The 11,697-nt window shown below is 43.1% G+C and overlaps 1 protein-coding gene across 1 annotated transcript; it reads right to left on the bottom strand.

Annotated features, from left to right (window-relative positions):
- Positions 1-423: 423 nt before the first annotated feature.
- On the bottom strand, positions 424-9,560 carry zdhhc4 (zDHHC palmitoyltransferase 4). Its single transcript, XM_084323346.1, has 7 exons — positions 9,458-9,560; positions 8,396-8,528; positions 7,962-8,035; positions 7,619-7,797; positions 2,896-3,021; positions 1,526-1,770; positions 424-1,040 (listed from the first exon to the last, which is right to left on the bottom strand). The coding sequence occupies exons 2-7, from the start codon at positions 8,516-8,518 to the stop codon at positions 603-605; spliced, it is 1,185 nt and encodes a 394-aa protein (XP_084179472.1). The 5' UTR covers positions 8,519-8,528; positions 9,458-9,560; the 3' UTR covers positions 424-602.
- Between the last annotated feature and the right edge of the window lie 2,137 nt (positions 9,561-11,697).

Raw genomic sequence — 11,697 nt, forward strand, 5'->3', positions numbered from 1 at the left:
CATTTTTCATTAACGTTATTTCAGTAGGCTGTTTTACAAGGAACGTATAAAAGTAATATTCATCCTTGCTGTTTTACAGGAGTCTGTCAAGTCAGTGGACCATGTCAGTAGCACTGATGATGGGAGTTTAGGTTACACTAGTGCCCCTAATTGAAATTTGTTGGGCATCTTTAACAAACACTTATTTTTTATTATTCACTGGTTATAATAACGATAAACTACTCTTCATTTCGCTGGGGCACCCCTGGGCGTCCCAGCCCAGACCACTGAGAATCATTGCTCTACAAGAGTGTTCTTATCAAGGTCCTCTAATCTCATCCAACAAGTGTTTGTACTGTATTTTATGTGTTATTGTACTGTATTTTATGTGTTATTATCACTCATTGACTATTAGAGGGAAGCAAATCACACCATTGACAATAATTAATTAAAAAAAGATACATGATTTATTCAAATACCCACCTCCCCTATATATATATATATATATATATATATATATATATATATATATAATCCAAAAGAAAATGTACAAAAATATAAAATAACAACACATTCAATAGCAGTAATCCTATAAAAAAACTAAATACAAAAAAAATCATCTCTCAATCGTCTTTCTTGTGAACCGGCGGTCGCAGAGGGAAGAAGATCTCTCCCAGGTTTCGGAGCGGCCCTCTGCTGTAGTGGCGTCTCGTGGACCGGCGGTGGTCTGCCGTGGGGGCGGCGGGGTGGTCTGCCGTGGGGGGGGCGGCGGCGGGGTGGCAGTGCGGCTCCTCCGGGCTGCAGGGGTGGTCTGCCGTGGGGGGGGCGGCGGCGGGGTGGCAGTGCGGCTCCTCCGGGCTGCAGGGGTGGTCTGCCGTGGTGGGCGCGGTGGCGGGGTGGCAGTGTTGGCAGACGTAGCCCCGGCTCTTGTACCACTCGTTGGACGTCTGGTTCACCAGCGCCAGGTAGGAGTGGAACAAGGCGTAGCCCGCCAGGAGGAAGAAGAGGAACACCAAGAAGCCCATCATGAAGACGATCCTGGGGAAGGTGAGGAACAGGTGCTAGAGGGGGAGAGGGAGGGGGGAGAGAGAGAGGGAGGGAGATAAGAGGAAGGGAGGGAGGTAAGAGGAAGGGAGGGAGAGAGATAGGGGATGCCGATTGTATTGTAAGCTTGGAAATGCAATAATTACGCTGCTTTCACACCATTATAAGCAAGACCTGGTATTTCTGCTAATTAAAGGCCCAATCCACGATTGCATTATGTACAGTCTGCGATCTTTGATACGAGGACCAACAGTATGGGACCGCTGAACATGAGTTTTAGGTGACTCGAGTCTATAATGGGTTTGTTTACATTAGTAAATGTTTGTGAACACACAGACGTGACTTCGGAGTTGTGATGGGCCAAGAACGCTCTAAAAAGTATTTTCCCACCTACAGGTCAAACTCTTCCAAGGACATAACCGCCGGGAATAAACCCTACATTTAGATGAGTCAATCAAAGCACAGATTGTGCCTTTAACGAGTGCCCCCGCAGCAGTCTTACCTGTATGATGAACAGTGGTCCCACCTCCTGCTGCAGGCCGTGGTCGTCTATATAGCTGGCCCTCAGCAGTCCCGAGCGCAGCACGGCGTGCAGCAGCATGTCTCCGGTCAGCAGGGCCATGTCCCCCGCCATGGCGCACACGCTGAACAGGTACAGGAGGAAATAACGAGTGTTCTGGGCCCCGATGCAGTTGTTGACCCACACACAGTGGTGATCGAAGCGCTGGACACACCTGTTGCACACGCCTGGTTAACAGAGAGACGAGGGATATACATTACACACACACAATGCAAGGTCTGTTCATACAAGCAAGTTCAGATAGAAGGATCGTGAGAAAACAAAGCTATATGTTTATTTTATTTATTCATTTAACCTTTATTTAACCAGGCAGGTCAATTAAGAGAAAAAAAAATCGTATTCACAACGACGGCCTGGCGAGAGGACAAAAGGGCCTCTGAAGGTTAAAAAAGAAAAAATGCATACATCAGAGGTAAGGGAAATAATTAGGGATGCTCGATATTGGCTTTTTTACTGATACCGATATTGTCCAACTCTTAATTTCCGATACCGATATCAACCGATACCGATATATGCAGGGTCCCCCCCCCCCCAAAAAAACTGAATAATTTCAGGTAATTAACATTACATATCTCTTGTCGTGTAATTAACACAACATTATGCATACTTTGACAATAAATAATAATTTGTTCTTACTTGCTTGCCTGGGTAAATAAAGGTCGAATAAATGTATATATTTTTTTAAACAGATACCGATATTTTCCGATATCACATTTTTATGCCAATATCGGTAGGCCGATAATATCGGACATCCCTAGAAATAATTAAAACACACACCAAACAAGCAAACCAATATAAGTAGTATATATATAGTTTATATAAGTAGTGTGTATATATATATATATATATTATATAAACCATAGCATATTTTATATAGAGTTGCAATTATTCCTTTTACAGATCTCTCAAAAGAAGGCATTTAATAAAAGCAAAATGTAGTACAAGATTAACAGAGGGGAGCGACAGTGGCTCAGGAGAGTGGTCATCTGGTAATCGGAAGATTCCCGGTTCGATTCCCTCTCCTCCCGGGCAACGTGTCTAATAAGTGTCCTCGAGCAAGACACTTAAACCCCTAACTGCTCCCGATGTGCAGGTTGGCTCCTTGCATGGTCGCCACCGGTGTGTGAATGTGTGAGGAACAAAATTGTAAAGCGCTTTGGATAAAAGCTACTATATAAATAAATGCACCATTTTATTTTAAAATGATACGGCCGCACACAAAATTCAAAGCCAAAGACAATGCTGTTCCAAGTAGCCATTCAACGTTAACAGAAGGAGGGACTTGTACTCACTACAGTGTTTGGAGCGGGCAGGTTTGACCAGCCGGCAGGTGGGGCAGGAGACCCCGGGGTGGAACATCCTCTGGTCATAAGGATAGACCTGTAGTTGGCCGGCAACTCGCTTCTTTGTTACTGTGCCTGATGAGGAGAAGACAGTGTTGTTTCTTTCTATAAATACAACGGGAGAACACACTGTACTTTCTTCATAATGAAAGCACGTACAAGTACTAAAATGAGTAGTTTCTTACACAGCCGTGTCAGAAGTGTTGACGGCGTAGCGTATGAATGGAATAGAAGTAGGCTACTTTATTAATCCAGAGGGAAATTCAGCACCACAGATTGCTCACAATAAACATTCAGGTAGTAAAAAAATAATAATAATAATAATAATAATAAAAAAAAAGAAATAATAATAGACAGTCAAAGATATACATTCTAAAATATACTGTACATATAAAATATATATACAAAATAATGTCGGAGTGGAGTCCACTGTTCTAAATGACTTTTTAACTACACTGTAACCACAATGAGCCTTCATTAGAAGAGAACCATCTACATGCTTTACCTACAGGTTTATAATATATAGGGCTGTCTTAAATACTTCGAAGCTTCGTTCGATGGGCATGGGATTCTAATATGAAAATAAAATTTGATAAAAAATAAAAATAAAAATAAATCTTTTCTTTTTTGCTAAATCAACTCGGCCTCTCTTTGTTAACTACAACAAGCAATGCTGTTTGTTATTTAAGATGAGGTCGGACTCGGCAGTCGGCACTGACAGATTTGTGTTCATTGTGCTGCTTTTATAAAGCCTCAAATGACGGCTTACAATATTTCATGAAAGCAAAGTGTTTTGTTTGTCTAAGATTTAAAAAGGTTTAAACTTTACAGCACTGACAAAGTTGAACAAAGTGCTGTACAAGTTCTCACAATATTAAAAAAAAAATTACATTTTTTTATTCTTTTTTATTTTTATTTCGAAGCTTCGAATTAAAATTGAATCTCGGCCCCGAAGCTTCGAATTCCAAAAACAAAATTGAAGGTCAGCCCTAATAATATATACACTGAAACATCAGCTTCTCGGACCAGGGCATGAACACTTGTAGGTATGGTTGGCAATCCACCAGGGGTTAGGGATGTCAAGGTGAGGAAGTTTTTTCCCCGCAGTTGAATAAACTCATGACAACACCAGAGTTACCGGCGACACCAGACATTTTACAAGACGACGCTCTTGAGCACTAAGTTTGAACTTTAACATTATGTGGCTACGTTGATACATTTTCAATGACTAGTAGCCATTTGCTGGACAGACGGGGTTGATGTTAGCTTCTAATTTAAAAATAAACCAATGGACAGTAATACCGTCCATAAATGTTCTATGTATGACGGATCAATGTAGCTGCAGCAGTGCAGTCTTAGATCTTTACATCTTCCCCTTACTTTGAACAAACAAGACTATTCTCAAGACTATTCTTCCTATATTTAGTGCATGGTGCATTGCGCCAACACACTCTTACTGGTCTGGACAGGTCTGTCCTCCAGTAAGGCAGCCTCCCACTGTGCTGCGCTTCCTTCATCACACTAAGTTCACAGATTACATCATTAACGCTAACAGGTTCCCTATTAGCATTGGGTTTGAATCCGAAATATTGCCAAATCCTCTGCCATCGTTGTGTAACCTGTCGTGTCGTCTAGAGAGCCTTCTTCTCTCTCACATGAAGTGAAATATACTCCGCTAACTCTGTGCTTTGACTGATGTGCGCACACTGCGCAGACACATTCAGTTCATAATGCTGTCTGACTAACTATTGATAACATGCTTTAGTATTTTACAAATTAGTAGGGATGCGCGATATTGGCTTTTTTTACCGATACCGATATACCGATATTGTCCAACTCTTAATTTCCGATACCGATATATGCAGGGTTTCCCCCCCAAATAAACGGAACAATTTCAGGTACCGTAATTTTCGCACTATAAGCCGCACCTGAATACAAGCCGCAGCAGCTAAATTGAATGATGTTACATATATAAGCCGCACTGGACTATAAGCCGCAGGTGTTTTAATGTTTAATTACCATTATGTAAGGGTTCGTGCACAGAGGGGATTGTCGGAAAAGAGATGGCTGTTTGAGGAAGCTCCCATTTATTAACATTTTTGTTTAAACAGTAACGCCAGCTAGGTACTAACGTTAGCTCACATAACGATAGCTACGTTAGTTAGCCAGCGCCAGCTAGGTACTAACGTTAGCTCACAGAACGATAGCTAGTTAGCCAGCGCCAGCTAGGTACTAACATTAGCTCACAGAACGATAGCTACGTTAGTTAGCCAGCGCCAGCTAGGTACTAACGTTAGCTCACAGAACGATAGCTACGTTAGTTAGCCAGCGCCAGCTAGGTACTAATGTTAGCTCACAGAACGATAGCTAGTTAGCCAGCACCAGCTAGGTAGGTACTAACGTTAGCTCACAGAACGATAGCTATGTTAGTTAGCCAGCGCCAGCTAGGTACTAACGTTAGCTCACAGAACGATAGCTAGTTAGCCAGCGGCAGCTAGGTACTAACGTTAGCTCACAGAACGATAGCTACGTTAGTTAGCCAGCGCCAGCTAGGTACTAACGTTAGCTCACAGAATGATAGCTAGTTAGCCAGCACCTGCGAAATCGAATGCCATATCAGGATATCAGGAGCTATCAGTAGCTAGATAACATTAGACAACGCCTCATGCATTAATAAACTAAAGTGAATAGTTCGTTGACTGGGTCATTTTGTTTAATGCTTCAGTTATGTTGAAAGAGCTCTGAGCTGCTCATACACTAGACTCTTGCCGTAATGGTTTGTTGACGTGGGGCTGTGAGGGGGAGGAGGAGGGGCAAGGCGTGCACTGCTGCAGCAGATTTAGGAGTTTGATCTGACGGTCACAGAGCTGAGGGAGCGAGCCCAGTTAGCTGTACAAATCCATAGATTAGCCGCACCGTTATATAAGCCGCAGGGTCGAAAAATGGGGGGAAAAGCCGCGGCTTATAGTCAGAAAATTACGGTAATTACCTTTACATATCTCTTGTCGTGTAATTAACACAACATTATGCATACTTTGACAATAAATAAAATAATAATTAGTTCTTACTTGCTTGCCTGGGTAAATAAAGGTTAAATAAATGTAAAATAAATAAATAACCGATACCGATATTTTCCGACATCATATTTTTATGCCAATATCGGTAGGCCGATAGAATAGAATAGAATATAATAGAAATACTTTTTTTTATCCCGTGGGAAATTTGACACTGCAAATCGCTCAACATTTAAACATTTAGACAGAACAGGTCACGAATTAGAATAATAAAACGAATCAAATCAAGTTGCCTAGGATAAGAGTAGAGTAAAATAGAATAAAATATACAGTAAATAAATACAGTAAAAATATACTGAGGTCTACAGTAGATGTAGTATTGCACAGTGCTGTTTCGAACTAAGTCCAGGAAGATGGTAACTGCCACTCTGTGCTCAGTGATGCAGTGAGGCACAGTGATGCATTGTATAGTCTGATGGCTGTTGGAATGAAGGACTTCCTGTGCCGTTCAGTGCTGCATTTGGGTAGTGTGAGCCTAGCACTGAACATGCTCCTCCTATCAGCTAAGTCTGTGTATAGTGGGTGGGAGGGGTTTTCCCTGATGGCCTGGAGCTTAGCAAGGCTCCTCCTCTCCGCCACCCTCGCTAGGGAGTCCAGCTCCACCCCAACCACGCTACTGGCCTTCCTGACCAGCTTATCCAGCCTGGTTGTGTCCCCTGCTCTCAGTCCGCTGCCCCAGCAGGTCACAGCGTACAAGAAGGCGTCCGCCACCACCGACTCATAGAACATCCTCAACATCCTTGTACAGCCATTGAAGGATCTCAGCCTTCTGAGGAAGTAGAGTCGGCTCTGGCCCTTCTTGTACAGTGCCTCTGCGTGTTTTGACCCGTTCAGTTTGTTGTCGATGTGCACACCGATAATATCGGACATCCCTACAAATTAGCGTTTCTTTTCTATTTGATGAATGTGGGCACTGATATGCGAAAATTTACTAAAATGGGTTTTTATTTCTATATATATACACAGTATATATATTTGTATGCTTCTTAATCATATATTCCATTACTTCTCATGGTATACTATAGACCAGTGGTTCTCAACCTTTTTTAGGTCAACGCCTCCCTATCTGACTTCCAGGTCCCATACGCCCCCCCCCCCCAGCCTCCTACACCCAATGGGGATTTAAAATAATTCATATAATAATGATACTTATGATTATTTCCCATTTATCATGGGTATATATTAAATTCTCGGCCATTAATGTTTCTATTAGGCTCAGTTTGTCAGTTGAGCTGTCCGTGCAAGGTCATCTGATGTTTTCAAATCAATGAGCAATCGTGTTTAATAAATAAAAAATAATCGTGATTTAGATTTTCGCCATTTAATCGAGCACCCCCCCTAGCCGGAAGTACCGCTCCTGGGGAATAGAACCCGGGTCTCTGCGGTGGTAGTAGGCGAGTGCTCGTACGGTACCTCTACACACAACCCACACGCACGAAAGCAAGAGCTTTCACACAGAATGTCTATGGAGTAGTCTCTCCCCAAAAAAGATGCACTTTGCAGTTTGGAGACGGAAGCAGCAGAGTTTTGCCAGCAAGATGACGTCGATGAATTAAAGGAGAGAAGAAAAAAAAGTCCATAACTGATAATTTTCTGACCTGGATCTCTTCTGATGCAGAGGTAGAAGAAGCACGACTTGACAGCCAGGAGGACGTAAGGCACAGACAGCCTGGTCAGGCTGGTGTCCAACTCTCTACAGTAGCCAATCACCTCGTAGGTGAACTCTGCGTACACGGCTCCTTCCAGCAGGAGATGGAGGTAGATAAACAGGTTGTTTCTGTGATGAGAGAGAGAGAGAGAGAGAGAGAGAGAGAGAGAGAGAGAGAGAGAGAGAGAGAGATAATAAAGGTTCAAGACAAACATACTGTATAATGTGAACAAGGCTACATTTATTTGACCCGTCTCAATAAAATGGGAGAGAGAGAAGCTACAAGTCCCCACCTCTGATGAAACAGTCTGTGTAAGGTCTTCTGGGAAAACCTCTGAAGCCATGTTGGTGTAATCGGGGCTATTAGCTGGGAAGCAAATCAAGAGACAGTTACTATGCCATCAGCCACCTCTGTGTCCACTACACATCTACATACTTCATTCATACCTCATTTTTGCATAGTTTTTTCTTGTTGTTGCATTTTGTACTTTATTTTCTATATTTAGTATATATAGTTTGGACTTCATTCTTTTTTACTGTATGAAGCACATTCTCAGGGGGCTCATACAGAACCAAGCATTCCACTCTGTAATGTACATGTACTTTACACGTGACAATGACAAATAAAACAAAACATGAACTTGAACGTGTTATGGTGTGTAAGACGGCGCTACAGCGCCACACAGTGTCCATTTAGAGAGGTGCAGCTGAGCTACCCTTTTCCTACCTTTGATATGTAGTTGAGGAGTAAAGTGAAGGCGGTTTGTTGCCGGCCTGAGTATTTGCAGACCAGGGCGATGCATGTCAACACCACCGCGACATAGATGGCGAAGAGGGCGAGGAAGTCCATGATGGTCCACCTGGCGAGTCCAGAGACGAGGTTTAGTCGATAATCCAATGTACAGTTACACCCCCCCCCCACCTACAATGTACAGTTACACCCCCCCCCACCTACAATGTACAGTTACACCCCCCCCACCTACAATGTACAGTTACACCCCCCCCCCACCTACAATGTACAGTTACACCCCCCCCCCACCTACAATGTACAGTTACACCCCCCCCCCCACCTACAATGTACAGTTACACCCCCGGCCCCCCCCCACCTACAATGTACAGTTACACCCCCCCCCCCACAATGTACAGCCCCCCCCTCCAACCAACCTTCTACCTACCAACCTCCTCCAATGTACAGTTTCTTCGTCAAATGTATATTCTCTCTTTTCTGGACTCTTTTTGTATCACAAACAGTACTGTAATTGTAGATCTGGTATGTCATAAATGTATAGATGTAGCAGTACTGTCTATAGTATGTCATGTATGTCCTGATGAATTGAAAGTGGGGGACCCTGATGTAAACAAGACGAAAGTCTTTCTCTGGTCTGCATCCCCTTAACAATTGTGTGTATTGAGCCGTACTGTTGTACTGTACCCATTCTGCAATCTGTTAAATAAAGTTTTCAATCAATCAATCAAAACGACGAAGACAACAGGTGTACGTTAGACGCCCAGTAGTGCTGTAAACTGTAAAGTACAGTAGCTAGCGAGCAAACGAACCAAAATAAGCTCCACGAATTGTCCAATAGTACATTGATAGTTGGACTTAATAACCTGGTACTTTCTGAACACTACTATGCAGGTATGAACATGTTTTAGCAAGTTAGCTAGCGTTGTTGTGGTGAAAGCGAAGCAACAACAACGTTACCTTCGTGCTGCTTTGGTTACCGTGTAAGTTAAGTAACCGTTCGCGAAAGCCGATCATAACGTTATCCATTTATTTGCCCCTTACCTTCTTCTTCACGAGTAAATCATATCTCCCTTTAATAATTGAGCTTGAGTGGTTGTTAGCTGACGGTAGATCTGTGTAGCATTGCACGTTAGTTAGTAGCCACCCAGTCAATAGGGTCCAGCTGCAGCGCCGGAGAATCCTCTCAAGGGGCAAGCCTGTGGCAGCCACAGAGAGCATAGATGGATGGTAATCATGGTATATATCACGGTATATTCATTTATCTTAAAATGTCTATATAAATTCTTCTGAAGGGGTAAAACACTGGTATGGCAGCTATTACTGTACTCTTGTATTACTAAGACATATTTCACATAGTACAGAGGTATTTTAAGAAAATGTATTGTGCAAAACTGCAATAGAAAAATGCAAAACCTTTTCTCAAGTTACTTCCATCTCTGTGTAGCACCCTGAATATTCGACTATTATTCAGAAGTGCTGACTTGCCTTTGATCTCCCCTTTGTGCACAAAGACATGTTAACTAGTTTCCATTGATATTCTCCTGAACAATGACGCGAGTTTCTCCTTCTCTCACCGGCTGGAATATGGATTATAAACATTAAACTGAATCATATTCAATTCACCCAGTTCTTCCTGTGGGGCTAGTTGGCGGTACCAGCAGGGGGCGGTGGTGGCAGGCGGAGCGCACGAGAGAGGCATGGAGGAGAAGCAAGTCAACTGAAACGGAAGTGGAGAGAACCAGCCTCTTCGACGTTGGACTTGGACCTGAATGGTCGTGTCGTTGGAAGAGCCCCGTAGTGGAATACGTGGGTGAACGTATTGAACTTGAGTATATTACAGGTTATACTCGAAATATAAGCGTAGTAGCGTGTTGAATATCCCCACAGAATAACCCTAGTGATACAGTGAGTTATCCTAGAAGAAAGCGGTATAGCCAAGTGGCTTATGTTAACGTTATCCCCTCCAGCGAGGTGCCCGGCAAGCGTTGCCTGAAGAGAACTGGTGGTTAGAGGCACCGTGCGTTGTTGCATGTTTCGGCTAGCAGGAGGGCTGTCTAGGACCCACAGAGTAGCTTCAGTTAAGGTAGCCCCCAGATTATTAAAGCGCGTCAACTCAGCACCGGCAGCCAGCAGCCTGTCAGCGCCGGCAGTCAACATCTTCTCTGCACCGGCAGTCGGCAGCCTAGCACGGGAGTTTGTCCCGTCCAGCAGAGGTCGCCATCACCCAGCACGCGCCTCCAGCCCGCTACTGCCCCCTCTGCCTAACACAGCTTGCTAGCTCCTGGGACGAGAGCGTTCGACGCCATCTTACCACCCGGACTAGTGGTGGTGCGGCAAGGCCGCCATCTTGGTTGAGTACACTGGCGCTTCGGTGACCAAGATCCTATTGCACAGTACACAGTGTGTCGCGGCCTACGGGCGAAGCTAATGGTTGCTAACTACAGTTCATAGGGGTACCCCATAAACATTACATGCCGGCATTAGTATAGGACTTTTGTTTGGTAAAGTGGGCCCACCTTTTCATTTCCTTTGAGTGTGATAACGTGTATGGTCATGCCTATTGATTTCCCGTCTAGTTAACCCTGTTTCTTCCTGGGGTACATTAATGCTGCTGTAATATGTAAAGCCTTAGAGAAAGGTATTATTGTATACGTGTTATATATATATTATTATTATAATTATTAGTAATTAGGAATAATAATATTATATGCCATTTGACTCACTGCCAGTAATACTTGTCACTGCCCAGTATAAGTAACACTAAACGAACTAAGACGGGAATTGTGTGTGTGCGTGTCCATTATTGAGTCTAACCCTAACTGTAACTGTAGCCATTATATGGTTTCATCATTTATGTTATTTCAGTTTGTAAGTGTAATATTTGAGAATGTATTTATGTTTCATTTCTTATTTTCTTTCTTATTTAATTTGCTACAATTTATAATATATTCATTTTGACGTCTGGTCATATGTGGTGTCCCGTTAGGCTGCTGTTGTGTTGTTACATTTGGGTCTGATTAAGACACATGCGAGCAAGCGGCAGGGATGTTGGGAGACTGGGACTCATTAAGACACCTGCAGCGGCAGGAATGGTGAGACGAGTTGTACAGGCTCTCTAGATTCGAAGAGTGTACGACTATGTGTAGTGTACCACTAAGACTGTTACCAAGAACAGAAGAACAAGACCCCTTTTTTATGTAGCATGCAGCCAACGAGGTAATTAATGTTTGTTTGTATTTTGCTTTTCTGATGTATTGTTTTCATATCGTGTATATTATTGT

This window comes from Notolepis coatsorum, assembly GCF_963971535.1.
Source record: "Notolepis coatsorum genome assembly, chromosome: 10".
Lineage (NCBI taxonomy): Eukaryota > Metazoa > Chordata > Actinopteri > Aulopiformes > Paralepididae > Notolepis > Notolepis coatsorum.

Excerpts from the sequence above, each read along its gene's own strand:
- zdhhc4 (XM_084323346.1), bottom strand. The coding sequence starts at position 8,518 with ATGGACTTCCTCGCCCTCTTCGCCATCTATGTCGCGGTGGTGTTGACA. Across the intron at positions 7,798-7,961 it reads CACAGACTGTTTCATCAGAG|AAACAACCTGTTTATCTACC; the intron begins GTGGGGACTTGT and ends CTCTCATCACAG. Across the intron at positions 1,771-2,895 it reads TGCCCGCTCCAAACACTGTA|GCGTGTGCAACAGGTGTGTC; the intron begins GTGAGTACAAGT and ends TCTGTTAACCAG.